At 44.5% G+C, this 20,531-nt stretch overlaps 1 protein-coding gene and 1 pseudogene across 1 annotated transcript; both read right to left on the bottom strand.

Moving 5' to 3' along the window:
• Positions 1–4,777: 4,777 nt before the first annotated feature.
• LOC116863287 lies at positions 4,778–20,344 on the bottom strand (annotated as a pseudogene).
• Positions 6,153–7,588, bottom strand: LOC116863286 (hsc70-interacting protein). Its single transcript, XM_032850786.1, has one exon. It carries the CDS (start codon positions 7,498–7,500, stop codon positions 6,391–6,393), a length of 1,110 nt encoding a protein of 369 aa, XP_032706677.1. The 5' UTR covers positions 7,501–7,588; the 3' UTR covers positions 6,153–6,390.
• Positions 20,345–20,531: the final 187 nt, after the last annotated feature.

Raw genomic sequence — 20,531 nt, forward strand, 5'->3', positions numbered from 1 at the left:
ACACACACACACACACACACACACACACACACACACACACACAGAAAAGACTCCTATAGCCTCAGGGCAGTTGCCTTCTCTGAGCTTTCCCCCTTCTCCCACCTTGAGAGTGTACCGTCTTCAATAAACTGCTTTGTGCTTGCTACTTTCTTCTCTCGTTATTTAAATTCAAGTTAGTTAACATATACTGTATTATTAGTTTCAGGGTAGAGTTTAGTGATTCATCAGTCACATATAACACCCAGTGCTCATTATATCATGTGTCCTCCTTAATGCCCATCCCCCCACCCCAACTGTCTTTATTAGAGCACGGATTCTCACAGAAATCTTTCGTGGGGAATCCAAGAGCCAAGACCTCCACTCACACAGCACAGACTGTCCCACCCCAAACAGCATGCCCTCCATTTCCAGTTCCATTACACATCCCATTCTATTTAATGCAGTTACTAAAACATTAGGATCAAAATTACCCTTTTACGAGGCACTTTCTATTTCATCCTATTTTATATTTCTTTTTCTCTCATTTCTTGCCTTTTAGTTAGATAACAAAGTATTTTTAATTAATTACCCCATTTGTTCCTTTACTATGTGGAAGTTCAATTCTGTTTTTGTTCTTTCGGTGCAAGGGTTGACAAACTGTTCTGTGGGTCAAGGCTAGCCTGATGCCTGTTTTTGTAAATAAAGATTTACTGGAACCCAGCCACACTCATTTTACTTATTGTCACTGCTCTCGTGCTACAACAGCAAGCAGTGACAATGCCATAGGGGGTTTGCAATGACTAAAATCTTTACTATCTAGTCAACCCCATTTTTTAAAAGATTTTATTTATTTATTTGACATCTCTGTCAAAGTAGGCAGAGAGGCAGGCAGAGAGAGAGGGGGAAGCAGGCTCCCCTCTGAGCAGAGAGCCCGATGCGGGGCTCGATCCCAGGACTCTGGGATCATGACCTGAGTCAAAGGCAAAGGCTTTAACCCACTGAGCCACCCAGGTGCCCTGCCAACCCCATTTTTTAATGCAACCCCTTGAAAATGCCATATACACACTTAACATATCAAATTCTTAAATTAAAACCTCTGTCAAGGCCCTCTGAATATTTTAATTATATTTACCCCTTTCCACATATGTTACTGTGGTCAGGAATTTTATTTTCTTAATAAACTCTATTTTGGAATAATTTTAGAATTACAGAAAAGTTGCAAAGGGAGCCCAGTGAGTTCCCATACGCCCTTCACCCAGTTTCACCCAATGGTAACATCTTTGGTACACGTGTCAAATCTATGTGATTAACACTGGCACATTTACTTTTAACTGAGTGCCAAACTTCATTCAGATTTCACCAGGTTTTCCGCTAAAGTCCTTTTTCTGTCCAGCATCCAACCTAGGGCCCACACTGGATGTAGTTGTTATGCTTCTTTAGTCCCCTCTGGTCTGTGACAGTTTCTCCGACCGTGACAGTTCATAGGAGCACTGGCAGGCAGGTTCTTACATTTGGGTTTCTCTGTTTTCTGGAGGCTTAGACTGAGGTTATGTATTTTGGGGAAAATACCACAGAGGAGACATGACCTTCTCATTACATCATCTCAGGTAGTACATGATAGCAGCTGGTGTTTTGAATCTTCATTACTTGGCCAAGATAGTGAGTGCCTGCCAGGTTTCTCCCCAGTGAAGCTATCATTTTTCTCTTTCCATACTCTGTTCTTTGGAAGCGAGCCCCTATGTATAGCCTACGTTGGAAGGAGAAAGGGGGTGTTAAGCTCCATCTCTTGCAGTGGGGTATATCTACCTATATTATTTGGAATTCTTGTGTAGGGAAGATTTGTTTTCTCCTCTAATTTATTTATTCAATTATTTTGTTATATCAGTATGAACTTATGCATACTTATTTTGAACTCTGTGTTATAGTCCGGTCCAACATTATTTCGTTTGTTGCTCAAATTGTTCCAATGTTGGCCACTGGGAGCTCTCTCAGGTTGATTCCTATGTCCCTTTGATATGACCTGATTCTTTTGTTTTTATGGGTGCTTCTTTACTTTCTGGCATTACAAGATGCTCGTGGCTCCCCTTTCTGTTTCTTCCTCCTGTGACAGAGCACACCAGCCTCTAGTTTATAGGTAAGCCCAAATCTTCTCTCCTCCAGGATGGAAGCATTTCACACCTCCTAGATTCAGTGCCTGGGATTTGACCCCCTCCCTGTCCAAACCATAGCTGAATTTGGATTGGATCTTAGACATTTTGCTGTGCTTTAGGGCCCATCGCTGGAGTCCTATCGAGGCCCCATGATCTCCTACCTGGTCCCAACGTCTTCTTTCAGCCTTGCTGTCCCATGTGGCTGGCCCTAGCCTAATATTCAAGACCACCCATGTTCTGAAAAGAACGACTGATTGAGAGGAGAGATCCTGGGCTCCAGTTTTTAATATATTAAGTTTGAAGTATGTGCAATATCTAAATATCTCTCACCCTTTACCTCTTACTTTTGATTGAGCAAATGAATATAGCAGGAAATGGTTTCCTTCATTTTCCACAATCCAACCCAATCTTCTGGGATAGGTCCTTTCATTGCTTCAGCAGAATTACTGCCTTGTGTTCATAATAGATTACAGCTTTTTTAACCTCAGAAGTTTGCTTTATTCAAAATAATGGTAAATCTTGTCACCCTACCATTTGTCTCTGGATAATTCTAAAAAGTCTTTGAACCTCTTTAGCTCTGCCTAGAGGTCAGGTTCCATTGACAATGACCTGACTCTCTGATATTGGAACCACACATCAGTACAAGTGTCCAAACATTCCCAGGTTTTCTTTGGATGTTCCCTCACCCCACCCCAACCTCTTTTCTTTCTTTCTTTTTTTTTTAAAAAAGATTTTATTTATTTATTTGAGAGAGAAAATGAGAGAGAGCATGAGAGGGAATAGAGTCAGGGGAATAAGCAGACTCCCCACTGAGCAAAGAGCCCGATGTGGGACTTGATCCTGGGACTCAATCCTGGGACTCCAGGATCAAGTCCTGAGCTGAAGGCAGTCGCTTCACCAACTGAGCCACCCAGGCACCCCCCCAACCTCCTCTGTTTCAAAATTTTCCTTGAATCTTGGCCTACCCCGTAATCTCCCCAAATAAGCCTGCTTTTTTAATCCATTTCAACTCTCTCTGTCTTGTATTGGAGTTTTTCTTTTGTGCTTGTGAATTCTTAGGGGTTGGGGATCAGATCTTAGCCATCTTTGTCTCCTCCAGCTGCTACTCCATCAAGTTCATTATACCTGAACATCACACACAACTGAACCAGACTTGAACTGACTTGATACTACTGCACCATCCAAGTACTTGGCAACAGAACACAACAAAACACCCTCTGGACTTCTAGAGTCCTCCTGCATCCAGCATTGGGGAAATCGGACCCTGAACCATATCCATCCCACACCTGGGAGCAAGGCTACGGCAGGCCGGCATCATCGACAGCATCAACGGGGTACTCTGCCCTCTCCAGTGCAAGAGACCTGGGTACCTCTTCTGACGACCCTGCTCACGATGCCAAGAAGAAAGAGGAATTGACCCAATGAAAACAAGCAGGAGAGTTCTAGGTAAAGAGAAGCAGAAATCTTTTGCAGGAGCCTTTCCTCACTTTACCCATCTTGAGCTATGGAGTTTGGAAGATGCGTTTGTGGAGGATGAAAACCAAAGGGATGAAACTGAAAAGTCAGGGGAGTAGTGGTTGAAGAAAGTGGCCCTGGTTAAGGATCTCAGGTCCAAAGTAAATGCCAAAATATGACAGGGAAAGAGCGCTCCCCGATCGAGGCTGGAGGCCCCCAGACATTTTAGGGGCGCTTACGGCTGCCTTTACAAGGCTGGTGACTCTATTCTCATAAAACCAAAATCTGTTTGGCTCCTTAGCGGTCACCCTACAGCCTGAAGGTTCCAGGGAGCTCCAGAGCTTTTCCCTGTGTACTTCTCGGGCACAAGGGGGAGCCAGCGCTCTTTTATCAGAGTCCTACGCCCTAGGCACTGAAGGGCTGGAATGGGTCTGCGATGGGCAAGGTTTGCCTTCCCCATGTCCAAACAGCCGAAGCTGAGGTCTAAAATGGACGGACCCGGGTTTCTAGTGTTCGTCGCACCGCACCACCAGAGGCTGTTCAACACCCCCAGAGTATCGTATGTCCCCCTTACAAACTAGGGCCCGGGAAGCAGCTCTCACTTCAGGGTCTACTCTGTGGATGTAGCTTTCTAGTGATAAGGAGCCTGCTGTCCTGCCTAATTGGGATCCTTTCTCTGGGAGTCCTATGTTGGGGATACAACTTTTCCCCTTGCTCTGGAATCACCTAGGTTCCCACTTCTCCCTGCATGTGTGAGTCCGTGCAGGAGCCGAAGGTATGTGCAGGTGCGCGCACACACAAATCCACATGTTGGAGATGAGGGATACAGAGATGCTGGGATAAAGTGTGGATCAGTGGACAACGAAATGGGTTTGAGGGGCAGGGCAGATGTAAAGAAATAAACCGGTTGTTGGGACCAACCCATGCCACCGGTCTTGTCCCACCTTTAATTTATTGACTCTGATCTACTGAGATCGAAAGGTTCACTTTCCAAAACAAGGCATTTCATTTTATTTCTGAAATGAGAATATGCCAGTGGGTCAAGGGCAAGAACCACGCCCCCCACCAAAGTACAGAGCCTCTTTTCTCCCCCCCTGGGCTGCGGGTGGCCCCGGGAACTGGGCCTCTCCTCCTGCTCCCGTGCTTCGAGCCCACCATGCCTCCATGGGCTTCACGCGCCCAGAAATACCAGTTCACAGCGGGGTAAGCTCTGGGGCTTCCAGGGGGTCGGCGCCGCGCTTTCGACCTGGCCCAGAGAGGGCGCTCCTGACAGACTCACAGACGGACCGAGCGGCAGCCGGCTGCGCCTGCGCCTCGGGGATGGAGCGCCGACATAGGAGGCTCAGCCCCGCTACCGGGATCACCTGTGCGGAAGAGGCAGAGAGAACTAAAGTCAGAGAGAGTGAGGCCATCTGCGAAGAGCCCCGGAAGAGCCAGAGCATTCGGTGTGGGAGTCAGAAGCCACTAGGTTGGATGCAAGCCCAGAAGGGAGTTATCAAGACCAGAAATTGTAGTGTGGTGGGTTAAGAATAGAAAGGCGCCTTCCCCGGGACCCAGAAAACTCATAATCATCCTTTAAAACCCAGTTCAAGGAAGAGGCCCTTCCCCCTCTTTCCTGGCTCCCCTCCTAAACAGACCCCTTTTCTGCCCCCCTGCAGCAGCCTTTCCGCACCTCTGTGCCTCCTTGTCACGATCACAATGCCCTGAGAAACAGGGAGCTCGTTGGCAGAACGTCTCTAACTTTGTAAACCCAGTACCAAGCGAGATTCCTGATACACTGAGTCCTGAGGACTCAGTAAATGTTTGCTGATTGACTAGCTGCCTGCAGGATACCTGCTCCTTCTCGTGTGCGAGCTGCATGTGGAAGGAGATGGGAGCAGCCGGAATGTCATCCGACAGTGGCTGGGGGAAGTGGATCACCTACAGGAGGGTCTCGATGCATCGAGCCTTGGGCTGTCCAGAGAACCGCTGTGGAAGAAGCAGTAAGGTCAGTGTCCGGCTAGAAGGCAAAGGGGGTGGTGGGAGAGAGTGGAGGAGAAAGAAGTGGGAGAGTTGCAGGCAGGCGCCTGGGATCCTGAAGACTGGCCGCAGAGGTTGCAGAGAAGTGGTCCCCATAGGTGATCCCAAACTCACAATCCCCAGGTGTGAAGAAAAAGGGTTAGTGGTGGGCTTTGACTGGCTGGGTTAAACTGGAGGATTAATGGCAAACTGGTCACACTTTCAGCAGTGTGCCTCCAACCCCATAGGCTGGTCATCTTAAACTGAACTCACTCTTCCGGTTTCCTCCTTAACCCTATCCTTCTTTTATACCCTGCCACGATGGCTCGTTGGCAAAGCTGTTCCTTTTTGTCACCCTCCCCTCCCCTCCGCTAGCTCAGCACTGCCCAAGAGTAATATAATGCGAGCCACAAATGTAATTTAGGATTTCCTAGTACTCCATTCAAAAAGAAACAGAAAAATTAATGCAAAAATTAATGCAAAAGAAACAGAAAATTGTTTTTTTTGTTTTTTTTTTCCCTAGGGACTAACACACCCTTTTAATATGTTTTTAAATATTTTTAAGGTTTAAAAAGTGATTAAAGTTTGTAGTTCCTAGTAGGAAAACATTATCTGAATGAATACCCTAATGGCAACAATTGTAGAATGTTTCAGTTGCATGGGGAGCAGAGGGGTAGGGATTCTCTTCACAGCACCCCAGCTTTCTTCATGAGAAGGTTGGAGGTACACTGGTTTGTATTATTGCGACATCCATTAGGTGATCGAAGTTGCTTTTCCTTCAGCAAGGGCTTTATTTGTCATGAGGGCATTATGCTTGACCTCCAAATTTGGCTGATAATTTACTGATGAGATTCATAACCTTTGGGTTGCTCTGATATTTTGACATATTCGCTGGGTTCTGGGCCACATCCTGGAAGGCCACCATAACTTCTGGATCCTGCATGGCTGCAAGAACTTCCGGATCACTAAGAATTTCATTGAGCCCAGGCATTCCTGCCATTCCAGGCATCCCCCCTGCCATTCCAGGCATTCCTCCAGGAAAATTACCAGGCATTCCCCCAGGAAAGCCACCTGGGAAAGAGCCATACTGAGCTCCTGATTGTCGTCTGGCTTCTTCCTCCCTCTGGGCTCTCTCATGTTCTTCCCGAGCCTTCTTAACCCTTTCTATTCTTTCTTTGATCTCTCGCTCTTCACGTTTTCGCTCATATTTTCTCCGATGTTCAGCAATTTTCTGGGCCCTCGGTTGAACTTCTTTCAGCATTGCACTAGCATCTTCATCATAATCCAGTTTACAAGCAAGGGCAAGATCATGTGCTGCTTCTTCCCAATGGCCCAGAAGTCTATGTGCTTTCCCACGCCACTTATAAGGCTGAGCTGAATCGGGATTTATTTCAATAGCTCTGTCACAGTCTCGAATGGCAGCATTTGGCTTCTGTAATTTGATGAAGACACTGGCTCTCTTGGCATACAGAATGGCCAAGCGAGGATTTAGTTTGATGGCATCTGTGAACAAGTCAATGGCTTTCTGTAGTTCACCATCATTTAGGGCATCAATGGCAGCCACTTTTTTATCATTTGCCTGATCCATCATTTCCTCGGTTATCTCTACATTTTCATCTCCCATTTCTTGAGGGGCATCGGTATCTGGTTCAATCACACCTTCATTGTCAATTTCTAGATCACTCTCCTCACTTGATGGTTCATCTGTCTTTATGTTTTCCTCCACCTTCTTACTATCTGGTTTTTCTTCCTTGATACTGTCTTCTGATTTAGTTTTATGAGTGGCAGGTGGTATTTTACCCCCCATGCTCTCCACCCACTCCCGCAGGAAACGCATTTCCTCGGTGTGCAGAACGCTCGGATCCTGCTTACACATTTTCACGAAAGCCCGAAGCTCGCTCACTTTGCGGGGGTCCATGGTCCGGAGGCAGTGGCAGGCGGCAGGCGCGGCTGGGGTTGCGACCGGATTCCAGGCGCGGGTACTAGCTCAGCGTGATCGTGTGGAAGGGGGCCCAGAAAATTGTTTTTAATTTTTATTTATTTCACAGAGGTCACAAGTAGGCAGAGAGGCAGGCAGAGAGGGAGAGAGAGAGAGGAGGAAGCAGGCTCCCTGCAGAGCACAGAGCCCGATGTGGGGCTCGATCCCAGGACCCTGGGATCATGACCCGAGCTGAAGGCAGAGGCTTTAACCCACTGAGCCACCCAGGTGCCCAGAAAATTAATTTTAAACATGTTTTATCTCATCCAATATATCTAAAATATTATTTCAACATGTAAATAATATTAAAAATTATCGGTAGGATATTCTACAATATTTTTGTATCATGTCTTTGAAATCCAGTGTCTAGTTTATAATCCCAGCTCATCTCAGTTCAGGTACTGAATTTCTATGTAAAAGTAAAATGTAGTTCTACCAAAACAATAAATTTGCATTTAACGAAGAAAATTATCCTGCATCAGTTTTTAAGCAAAACTTCAAGTTCAGCTCCTCGGACACACTAGCCACATTTCAAGGGCTCAGTAGCCACATATGGGTGGTTGCTGCCGTTTTGGATGACTTGGGTCTATCTAGATTTGGCAAGCTCGAATTCTGGTCTGGCTTTCAGTCTTCCACGTAATCCTCAGATGGGCCACTCTGCTATGGCGAGGCCTGGATCAGACAGATTTCTGATTTCCCCTACCCACCCCAACCCCAGGATCTTAAAGAGCATAATGCACTTTTCTTTTTCTGGTTGGTTGGTTGGTTCTATTGATTTGAGAAGGTATGAGGGACCTGCTGGGTCCTCACTAAAGCTCTTGGATTGATTCCCTTTCCACAGGGTTGTCAGATTTAGCAAATAAAAATACAGGATACCCAGGAATAGGAATTTCAAGTGAATAATGAAAAAAATACTATAAGTATGCCTCAAATATTGTATGAAATACACTTATACCCCCAAAATCCTTTATTTATCTGAAATTCAAATTTGTCCTGTATTTCTATTTCCTAAACCTAGCAACCCTCCTTTCATGACCAGCTGTTGTGCTATGTGCTCAGCAGCCATTCCTCCTCCTCCTAGTACCAGCGCCTTGACCTTCCTCCAGAAAACTATCATCCCTCCTTTCTCAGGCCAGGCTGTTTGACTGACACTCACTTCCCACTCCTTCCTCCAGTGCCATCCCACAGGGAGAGCACATGAGCCAGGCCTGGGCAGAGGGCTGCTTTCCCCTTGAGAACAGTGACCAGCTCAGGGATGGCATGTGACCCAAGACAAGCCACCTTCCTCCCAGGCATGCATGGGAATCACAGGCACAGATAAACTCTCCTTCCATCCGGGTTGCTAAATTGGTAGGATGCAGGGCCGGCACTGCTGGGGCCCAGTTTGCCACCTGTTGGAGAAAAGCTGCCTGAGAAGGAGAGCAACATAGAAGAAAGTTCAAGGCTGACATTCTCTGGAGTACATTGTTTAGAGTACTGGGATCTGGCTATCCTGGGACCCCAGTTACGTGAACCAGTCATGTGCCTTGTTTAGCTTAAACCAGAATGAACTAGGTGTCTGTCCCATACTTGTGACTGAAAGAACTGTCTGATAGTTATAATCTCACAGGCATGCCCCAAGCATGCACATGCGTTCCCTAGAGGAGAGGATGAGCCCAGTAAGACAACAGCAGGAGGAAAGTCAGCCCTTAGCCCCCACCCACGTCCATAGCTCCGAGGCAGCCCAGGCAGGAGGCCAGGCCCCAGCCAGCCACGTCCCATCACCGCCTACCTGCAGCACGGCCAGCGCCCTCCAGAAGAGCTTGGAGTTGGGAATGCACAGGTCTAATGTGGTTTTAGAGGATCTTCCCAAGAAGCTCGTGGGCCCCTGTACGCACGGTATTCAGCACCCACTTGGTGCTTAGCTCATGCTGGAACTTCTAAACAGGGCCCACACACACAGGGGTTTGGGAAATGAGAGGATGGGAGAGCAACAGGCTGCATAGGGCCCTATTGTCAGACAGGAATCCAGGGATCAAAAACCAGGGACCTAAATACAGATGGAATTTGTTTGACCAGCCCCGAGTTTAGATGTTAGGACAGTAGTTGTAAACCGGGACTGTCCCCGGCAAAACAGCTGGTGTCACACATTTGTGGTTTTGACCCCCCAGGACACACATCTCTTCTCTGAGTCCTTGCACAGAAGGGTTTTGCACTTATCAGAACATTCCTTTTGCTCCCCAGGAGCCCGACAGGGGAGGAGTGAAGGTCCTGGGATTCATTCCACTAAACCAAAGGCTCCTGGAGCAGAGGTGGTATCTTACTCTGCTCCAGAGCCCCCATCTTTCTGATAATGGCTGATACATGGTTATTGATCAATACACATTTGTTGAAAATTAGTTCAATTTAACCCCTATAACAACCCAACGAACTAGGCTTTTTTATCCCCATTTCTACATCTGTGGAAACTAGAGGTCAAAAGTAAAGTAACTTGAGGGGCACCTGGGTGGCTCAGTCGGGTAAGCCGACTCTTGAGTTTGGCTCAGGTGAGATCTCAGGGTCAGGAGATCCAGCCCTGCGTTGGGATCCCGCTGGAGATTCTTTCTCTCCTTCTCCCTCTGCCCCTCCCAGCGCTTGTACTCTCTCTTTCTCTCCCAAATAAATAAATCAATCTTAAAAAGTAAAAAGAAGTAACTTGAGGGGCGCCTGGGTGGCTCATTCGTTAAGCGTCTGCCTTCATTTCAGCTCAGGTCATGATCCCAGGGTCCTGGGATCAAGCCCTGCATCGGGCTCCCTGCTTCGCGGGAAGGGAAGCCTGCTTCTCCCTCTCCCACTCCCCTGCTTGTGTTCCCTCTCTCACTGTGTCTCTCTCTGTCAAACAAATAAATAAAATCTTAGAAAAAAAAAAAAAAAGAAGCCACTTGAATAAGTTTATATGATAGTGACATGTAGAATCAGGACCTAAATCCAGGTCTTTTGATCTGTCATGAAGGCATTTCCTACTTGGCCACAATCATCTCCTTGTGGGAATAAGATAATGTATATGAAAGCACACTGAATACTAAAACACTGTGCAAACACACAGTACTGTGAGTGAAAGCCCACCTGTCCTTGGCCCTCATCTCTTGCCCTTGTATAACCTTCTATTACTGTACTTTGCATCTATTACTGTAACAAGAGTCCAGAAAACTATTTGAGGGGATTCATTACTGGGTCCTTGCCAGGCTAGGGAACAAGCTACCACTACTTCTGCCTCCTTATGCTGGCATTCTAGAAGGAGCAGGTCACACACACCCCTTGCAGAGGGTATACTGAAAATACTTAACAAGCGATTGACAAGGACATGAGTACTGAATAGGAACATTTGCAAGGATGTGGATGCAGCTAGAGACTATGAGGATAAGTGAACTAAGTCAGTCTGAGGAAGAGGAACACCATAGGATTTCACTCGTGTGTGGAATTTAAGAAACCAAACAAAGGGGAAAATGAGAGGGAGAGAGAGAGGCAAACCAGGAAACAGACTGTTAGCTACAGAGCAATGGTTACCAGAGGGGAGGTAGGTGGGGGCGGGTGGGTGAAGCAGGCGATGGGGATTAAGGAGTGCGCTTGTGATGGACACCGGGTGTTGTATGGAAGTGTTGAATCATGATACTATACACCTGAAACTAACTTTACACTGTATGTTAACTAACAGGAATTTAGATAAAAACTGAAAAAAAAAAAACACAAGAAAAAGATATTGTGGTTCATTTGGAAAAAAAAAAAAAAGTGCACGCAGAAATCTGACCAATCGGAATGAAGCTAGCTAGTATGCAGTACACAGACTGCCCTGTGGGAAAGAGATCGGTCAAATCTGGGTTATATCATTTATGTCACTGACCATCAAATAACCATTTGTACCATGAACTATCATTAACACAAAAATATTTTCAAGTGTACATAATCTGAATCCAGACACATTCATTTTAAAGTCCATATAGAAAAAAGGCAGCAACTGTACCTAGAAAAATCCTTAAAAAGAAGAGTGAGAGAAGCATTAACCTTTCAAATAGTAAGCCCACAATAAGCCTCTATATTTAAACTGAATGGCATAATCACATCAATAGACTGGTAGGACAGAACAGAAAGTCCAGAAATAAACCAGCGCACATGGGAACTAAGTATCTGATAGAGGTTGCACCTCCAATCACTCAGGAAAAGATGAATTTTAAAAATGTATTGAGGTGGGGCATTTGGGGGGCTCAGTTGGTTAACGTCTGCCTTCAGCTCAGGTCGTGATCTCGGGGTCCAGGGATGGAGCTCCCCATGGGGCTCCCTGCTCAACGGGGAGCCTGCTTCTGCCCCTCCCCCAGCTCCTTCTCTCTTGCTCGCTCTCTCTTGAATAAATTATATATATATGGAGAGAGACAATCAGATAGTCACATAGAAAAAAATTAAATTGGGTTCGTACCTTAACCCATAGACAAGAATAAACCAATGAATTGCAGGTCTAAGTGTTTAAAAAGAAGGAAAGGAAAGTGTTAAGTGTTAAAAAAAGAAGTGTTAAAAAAAGAAGGAAAGGAAAAAAGAAACCATTTTTACTAGAAGAAACATGTACTAGAAGAAAACACAGGTGGAGTCCCTTTACAACCTGGGGGTAGCAGAGAGCTTTTTGTGCCTCACGGTCCAGATTCAACAAAAAATGGATTAATAAGTTCTCCCCCAGTAGAATTAAAACAAAGACATTTGCATGGTTAAAACCCAAATGAAATATTTACAATGCATATCAGAAAGAAAGAACTAATGCCCCTGATTTATAAAGTACTAAAAATCAGGGGCTCAGTCCGTTAAGCCTCTGCCTTCAGCTCAGGTCATGATCAAGGCCAGCATCGAGGTCATTGCTTAGCGGGGAGCCTGCTTCTCTCTCTCTCTCCCTCTGCATGTTGCTCCCCCTGCTTGTGCTCTCTCACTCTCTCTCTCTCTCAAATAAATATATCTTTAAATAGAAATAATGTACTAAAAATCAAGAAATAAAGTACTAAAAATCAAGGGGGCATCCAGACCCCAATACCATTAGAAAATGAGTATATTTCATGTATTTACATGAACACACAGTTCACAAAGAAAAAGATTTACTAGAGATCTTTAACCATGCTCAACCAAACACATAATAAGTAAAGTAGAAATGAAAACCACACAGAAATAGAATTTCTCATCTACCAGAGTGGCAAAAATTCAAAAGCTTTTGAATATTTTTAAAGAGGCTAAGGGGAAGGGGTGCCTCGGTGGCTCAGTTGGTGAAGCATCTAACTCTTGGTTTTGGCTCAGGTCCTGATCTCAGTGTCATGGGATTGAGCCCCATGCTGGGCTCCACACTCAGTGCAGAGTCCACATAAGACTCTCTCCCTCTGCCCTCCCCCACTCCAATAAATAAATAAATCTTTTTTTTTTTTTTAAGGAACTATAGGGAATAGGCGTTCTCCTATATTGCTGGTACAAGAAACAAAATAGGACAATCCTTCTGAGGGGAAATGCTGTCGTATCTAATGGAATTACGTATGTATTTGTCCTTTCATCCAGCTCTCGTTCTTCTAGGAATTTACCCAAAGATACATTTCTACATTACAGAAACACACGTATATTCATTGCATCATTATTGGTAATACCAAAACACTGGAAACAACCAAATGCCCTACATCAGAGACTGCCCCAATCATTCTTGCACATGTACAATTTACTACACAAATGTAAAAAATAAATGAGGAAGGGTTTTATAAACCCAAGTGGAGTTATTTTCAGGATATCTCATTGAAGCACAAAAGAATATACATAGCACAGTGCCTCTTGTAAAAGAAAAAATTGCAAAGTACAAACAAATATGCTTTTTTTGCAAAAAGAAACATAGGAAGGCAAGTCAGTAACTAATAAAATTATTTACCTGCAGGGATGAGTGGAAACAAGTGGAAGGAAGAGTGAAGGGGATGGGACATCTCTTTATTCTACAGTTTGACTTTAAACCACGTTATGTTTTACATATTCAAAAGATAAAGTGATATCGAAAACAAAAAACTCAGGGACACCTGGGTGGCTCAGTTGGTTAAGTGTCTGCCTTTGGCTCAGGTTATGATCCCAAGGTCCTGGGATCAAGTCCTGCAATTGGGCTCCCTGCTCAGCGAGTAGTCCACTTCTCCCTCTGCCTGCCGCTCCCCCTGCTTGTGCTCTCCCTGTCTCTCTCTCTCTGACAAATAAATAAATAAAATCCTAAAAAAAACCAAACCCTCTAAAATGAAAAAAAAAATAAATAAAAATAAAGGAAATGAAACTCACTATATATCATATTGATAACATAACTACAGAGAGAGGAAAAAATTTAATCCTAGTGACTTTTTTTTTTAAAGATTTTATTTATGTATTTGACAGAGAGGTCACAAGTAGGCAGAGAGGCAGGGAGAGAGAGAGGGGGAAGCAAGCTCCCTGCTGAGCAGAGAGCCCGGATTTGGGGCTCGATCCCAGGACCCTGGGATCATGACCCAAGCCGAAGGCAGAGGCTTTAACCCACTAAACCACCCAGGCACCCTAATCCTAGCAATTTTTGAACACTTTATGTGTCTTTTGTGGTATATGGTCAGAGACAAAAAGAACTGCAAAGAAATCTTTACTGTTTCTTGGTAAGTTTGTTGATGGTAGTGGTATCAGGTTAGCAATTTCAAAATGGTTATTTATTGTAGGACTAAGGAAATAGACAAATAAATTGACGATATTGGGAATCAACATTCTCATTAAGGGAAAACAGGTAGGAGAACATATATAAATTCATAAATATGTATGTATGTATATATACATATATATATATCTACTTATGTGAAAAAAACATATACAGTTGACCCTTGGACAACAAAGGTTTGAACTACACAGGTCCACTTATATGCAGATTTAAAAAAAAAATACAGGGTGGTGTACTATAAATGAATTTTCTGTACGGTTTTCTTTTCTTTAAGATTTTATTTATTTATATGACAGACAGAGACACAGCAAGAGAGGGAACACAGCAGGGGGAGTGGGAGAGGGAGAAGCAGGCTTCCCGCAGAGCAGGGAGCCAATGCGGGGCTTGATCCCAGGACCCCGGAATCATGACCTGAGCAGAAGACAGATGCTTGACAAATGAACCACCCAGGCACCCCTCTGAATTATTTTCTTAACGTTTTCTTTTCTCTAGCTTATTTTATTGTAAGGATACAGCATATAATACATATAACTTAAAAAATATGTGTTAATTGAGTGTTTATGTTATTGGGAAGGCTTCTGGTCTAGAGTACGCTATTAAGTCTGGGGGAGTCAAACATTATACGGGGATTTTCAACCTTGTGGGTTGCCAATGCTTCTAACCCCATGTTGTTCAAGATCAACTGTATTTCCTTGTTCATTCGTTCGTTCATTCTTTTTTGAGACAGAGGAGAAAGAGAGAGCACACACATGTACATGCAAGCAGGGAGAGGGACAGAGGGAGAGAAAGGATCTCAAGCAGACTCTACGCTGAACTTGGAACCAGATGTGGGGCTCAATCTCATGACCCTGAGGTCATAACCTGAACCAAAATCAAGAGTCCAACATTTAACCGACTGTGCCACCTAGGTGTCCTTGTATTTCCTTGTTCTTTCTACCAAAGAATTTTGCTTAGAGGCAAAGTCAGCAGTAGCAGTGAGCGTACCTAGCACCTAGGTTTCTAAATATGGCAGCCCCCACTTACCCCAGGGGATAAGTTCCAGACCCCCTGTAGATGCCTGCTACTGCACACAGTACGGAGCCATACACATACCATTTTTTCCTATACGTACATTCCAACAATAAAGATTAGTTCATGCATTAGGCACAGTAAGAGATGAACACCACCAATAATAAAATAGAACAATTATAACAGCATACTATGATAAAAGTTATGTGACTGGGGTCTCTCTCACAAAATATCTTATTGTACTGTATTCATCCTTTGCCTTCTGGTGAGGATATGAGATGATACAATGGCTGCTCCATGACATGGAGGGACGGGAATGACGTAGGCATCGTGACATAGGGTTAGACTACTACCGACCTTTTGTCAATCTGTAAGGGGTTCATCTGTTTCTGGAGTACCAGTAGATTAGGGTAAATGAAGCTGTGGAAAGCACAACAATGAGAAGGCAGGACTGCTGTACCCATCCCCAAGGACAACCACCAGCACTCCTTGAAAATTACAGATCCCAGCCAGGACTGGAACTAAGAAAGCACAAGGTGAACCTGGGACAACATTTCTGTTCTCCTACATAGATGGCTGGGGCCACTAGTGTACAGACACACATCTATATACACACACACAGGTAAGTAATAATTAACAGAGTTAGAAACTGAAGTGGAGTGATTTCTAAGATATCTTGTTAAGAAAAAAACGCAAGGGGGACACCTGGGTGGCTCAGTTGGTTGGACGACTGCCTTCGGCTCAGGTCATGATCCTGGAGTCCCGGGATCGAGTCCTGCATCGGGATCCCAGCTCCACGGGGAGTCTGCTTCTCTCTCTGACCTTCTCCTCGCTCATGCTCTCTCTCACTGTCTCTCTCTCAAATAAATAAATAAAATCTTAAAAAAAAAAGAAAAGAAAAAAACGCAAGGTACAAAAGACTATCATACACTACTCTTCTGCATTAGAGAAAAGGTGCTTTTTTTTCTTTTTCCAAAAAGAAACACAGCAAGAGTGTTCCAACACTAATGTGACTATGCCACAATGACAAAGGGGCCAGCTTGAATAAGCTCTCATTTTGAGTATTAAAATCAGTAATGACAGGAATGGGTTAAATCACATTTAACAACAAAAAATTCATGACTCCACACTGAGTCTAAATAAATGTAGATGGGATGGGGAGAGAAGGGAGAGATTTTCTTTACAGAAGAATCCCAACTAGTAAATGTAGACAGAAAGAAAAATCACCATTTAAAAACCACCATAGTTATAAATTAATTTGATCAAGAATGATCTGTGGATGCTAAAACCATTGGGTGAAAGATCACTAAGGAACAGGATGCAAAGAAATCTGACCCAACCAGGGCGCCTGGGTGGCTCAGTTGGTTAAGCTTCTGCCTTCAGCTCAGGTCATGATCTTGGGCTCCTGCGATCAAGTCCCACATTGGGTTCCCTGCTCAGTGGGGAGTCTGTGTGTCCCTCTCCTACTGCCCCTCCCCTGCCACGCATATTCTCTCTCTGCCTCTCTCAAATAAATAAATAAAAGCTTAAAAAAGAAAAAGAAAAGAAATCTGACACTACTTTGAGTAAGTGATAAAACATAACATCACCAGTAAAGGAATGAACTGACATTAGGCATCTCCCGATGTGATACACTCATCTATGAGCCTCATCTCTGCGGCACTCCTGCCAAAACACTTCATCTGAATATAATGAAGAAACAACTGGGCAAATCCAAGGTGAAGCACATTCTGGAAAATAATTGGTCAGACTCCTGTACTATCAATGTCATAAAAGACACAGAAAACACTTAAAAAATTCATCTAGAGTAAAGAAAACTAAGGAGACTTAACAACTAAGTGCTACCCATTATCTCTGATTGGATCCTGGACCTGGAAATAAAAATAATGCAGAGATAATTGGGTAAATTTGAATACAGTCTGCATATTCAATAATCGTACTCATGGTCTTTTTTCCTGAGTGTGAAAATTATATTGTGGTTATGTAGACAAATGTCCTTGTTCTTAGGGGACACGTAATTTGTGTCAAATGTCATCTTATCTCCAAGTATCTTTCAAATAATTCAGAGGAAAAGATGGATGAAGCAGATGTGGCAAAATGTTAAAGACTGGTGAATTTAGGGGCACCTGGGTGGCTCAGTCAGTTGGGCATCTGCCTTCAGCCCAGGTCTCAATCCCGGGATCCTGGGAGCAAGCCCCATGTCAGGTACCCTGCTCAGTGGGAAGCCTGCTTCTCCTTCTTCCTCTCCCTCTGCCTGCCACTACCCCTGCTTATGTGCTGTTTTTCTCTGTAAAAAACATAAATAAAATCTTAAAAAAAAAAAAGATTGGTGAATCTAGGGAGAATTGTATGGGTGTTCACTGTTCTGGCAATTTTTCTGTAGGGTGGAAAATTTTTCAAAATAAAAGTGTGAGAGGAGTTTACATCAACGATATTTCTGCAACTAAAGACTTACTAATGGAAGCCTCTTTATTTCAAACAATCGCAATATATTTGGAAAGATAGAAACCAGAACCAAACAAAAGACAGAAGCTATACACACCAAAAAAAGACTGATTGATGTGACTATGTAAAAATGTAAAGAAAATATCTCTCCATCAAAAATGGAAAAATAAAAAATAGTCATAAACTAGAGGAAAACATAGAACAGGAATAAAAAAAAGGCTACTGTCCTTGCTATATACACTCCCTCTTATAAATTAGTAAGAAAAAATTAAATATGCCCAAAAGAATGGGGGCATATGCCCAGAAGGCATGAAGAAGTACCACAATAAAGAAAAAAAAATAATAGCCAATATATATCTTTAAGCAGCCAATCTCCATAGTCATCAAAGGAATTTGAATTAGGGGCACCCGTGGCTCAGTTACCTTAGTGTCTGACTTCAGCTCAGGTCATGACGTCAGGTCCTGGGATCCAGCCCCTGCATTGGGCTCAGCCCTCAGCAGGGAGTCCACTTCTCCCTCTGCCCCTCTTCCCCTTCCCCATTCATTCTCTCTCTCAAATACATAAATAAAAATCTTTTTTAAAATGATGATATGGATATATTTGTACAGAAAGGTGTTCATAATTTTCAGTGAAGAGAAGCAAGTTAAAAACAGCATGGCAAAGATGATCCTATTTTTGTATAAATATATTTACATACTTACATACGCATAAAAAAGCCTAGAGGGACATTCTCCAAAATTTGTGTAAGTGGTTTTTTGGAAGAAGGTTGGGTTTTTTTGTGTTGTGGTTTTTTTTAAAACAGATTTTATTTATTTACTTGACAGAGAGATCACAAGTAGGCAGAGAGGCAGGCAGAGAGGGAGAGGAGGAAGCGGGCTCCCTGCGGACTCGATCCCAGGACCCTGAGATCATGACCCGAGCCAAATGCAGAGGCTTTAACCCACTGAGCCACCCAGGCACCCCATTCTAAGGATATGTTTTAAAAATGGGAAACCGGGTGTTTTGTTTTCATAACAGTAAAAAAAAAGCATTTGTATTTGAGATTTATTCTTTTCCTTGGCACAGTCAAGGTCAAATTTAAGTAATATAAGGGATCCCTTAGATCCTCTAGTCTCCTGAGAACACTGGGGCTCAGTGAGCCCACTGAGCCACCCAGGCGCCCCTGGAAGAAGGTTATTATGGATGCTTTTCTCCTTTTGATTTCTGTATTTTCTAAAGTGTTTACAATAAAAATATTGCTACTATAACTATAATTTTCTTTAAAAACACATATCTTTTTCAAAAGATCACAGGTTAACATTCCCTACTATATCCCCTATCCCTGGAATAGTACTTGGCACGTGATAGGTGCATAATGAATGAATGAGTAAAAGAATACTCTCTGGGGCGCCTGGGTGGCTCAGTGGGTTAGGCCGCTGCCTTCGGCTCAGGTCATGATCTCAGGGTCCTGGGATCGAGTCCCGCATCGGGCTCTCTGCTCGACAGGGAGCCTGCTTCCCTTCCTCTCTCTCTGCCTGCCTCTCTGCCTACTTGTGATCTCTGTCTGTCAAATAAATAAATAAAATCTTTAAAAAAAAAAAAAAAAAAGAATACTCTCTGCACAACAGTCACCTTCACAACCTCCCCCATGTCCCGTCATCCTCCCACCTGGTTGAGGAGCTCAGTCCTCTGGTTAAACATATCACTGTGATCACCAATGAGAAAGCCGCGGACATCTCAGTAGTCTGGAAGGTTTAAGGACAGGGAGAAAGGAGTGATGGGCTTTATACGAAAGAAAGATTCTAGGCTTGGGGGAACATTCATGGGTCTTGGAGGAAAGTGCCAAGTGGGGTGTAGGGTGAGGTGTCACACACATGGGAGGCCACACCTAAGCGGGGCTGGGAGTTGAGGGACCAAGGCCTGAGTAGGGGTTCAAAGCAAGGAGCATTTGACTGAAATGCCTATTCAAATAGGACAGTCTGGACTAGAATGAGGAACCCCCATGGGCTGGGGATGGGGGTAGGAAATCGGTTTGCATTCAGGAGGAGCCAGGAAGAAAGTCTGGACTGAGGTCCCACCGGCACCAAAGGTGTGGATACACTCCACTCCATCCATGATGGCCATGATGCCCAGGGTCTGCCAGCCAACCAGGTACACGTGGCCTTTTTTCTCCAGGCTGAGCACGGGCCAGAGGTCAGGACACGAGAGGAGACATGGCAGTGAGAAAAGATCAGGGATCAGAGAAAGATGCACATGGCCAAGCACAGGTGCGAACCAACAGAAAGGTTACCTCACCCTCCACCACGCAGACCTGCTCCCCTCACCGTGTTAAGGAGTCCTGTAGAGTCTCTGCTGTTCTCAGGACAGTATCCCACCCACGCCACCTCCCCACTCCTAACATGTTTCCACACACCTGGTGCTGTCTTGCTTCATCAGGGCAGCGATCTTTGGGCTTTGGCTCTAGGTCACCTGATGAGCCCGCTCAAATGTCCGCAGGATTTCCACAAGGCACCTGGGAGAAAGGCCACCAGCTCCCAGGGTGGGCCCAGGGCCCCCTCTAGATAGCATGAGTACCCACCCCTGCCCAGGGGAAGGCACAATTCCCTGAAAACTAAGTTCTGCTGGTCCCTAGCGGAGGTGTGGTGAGTACTGTCAGAACACATGACAGAGGACAGAAAGGACTTCAATGAGCAGAACACAAAGATCCAACAGATGGGGAAGGACATGAAGAGAGGGGTAAGAGGAGGATGGGATCGGAGTGAACGAGGAGGTAAGTGGGGATTCCGGGAGCCAGGCCAGAGACACAGGCCCCCAGCAGAAGGAGTTCTTCCTGCAGACCTGGACCATCCCCAAGCC

This window comes from Lontra canadensis, unplaced genomic scaffold, assembly GCF_010015895.1.
Source record: "Lontra canadensis isolate GAN:19392208 unplaced genomic scaffold, GSC_riverotter_1.0 scaffold849, whole genome shotgun sequence".
Classification (NCBI taxonomy): domain Eukaryota; kingdom Metazoa; phylum Chordata; class Mammalia; order Carnivora; family Mustelidae; genus Lontra; species Lontra canadensis.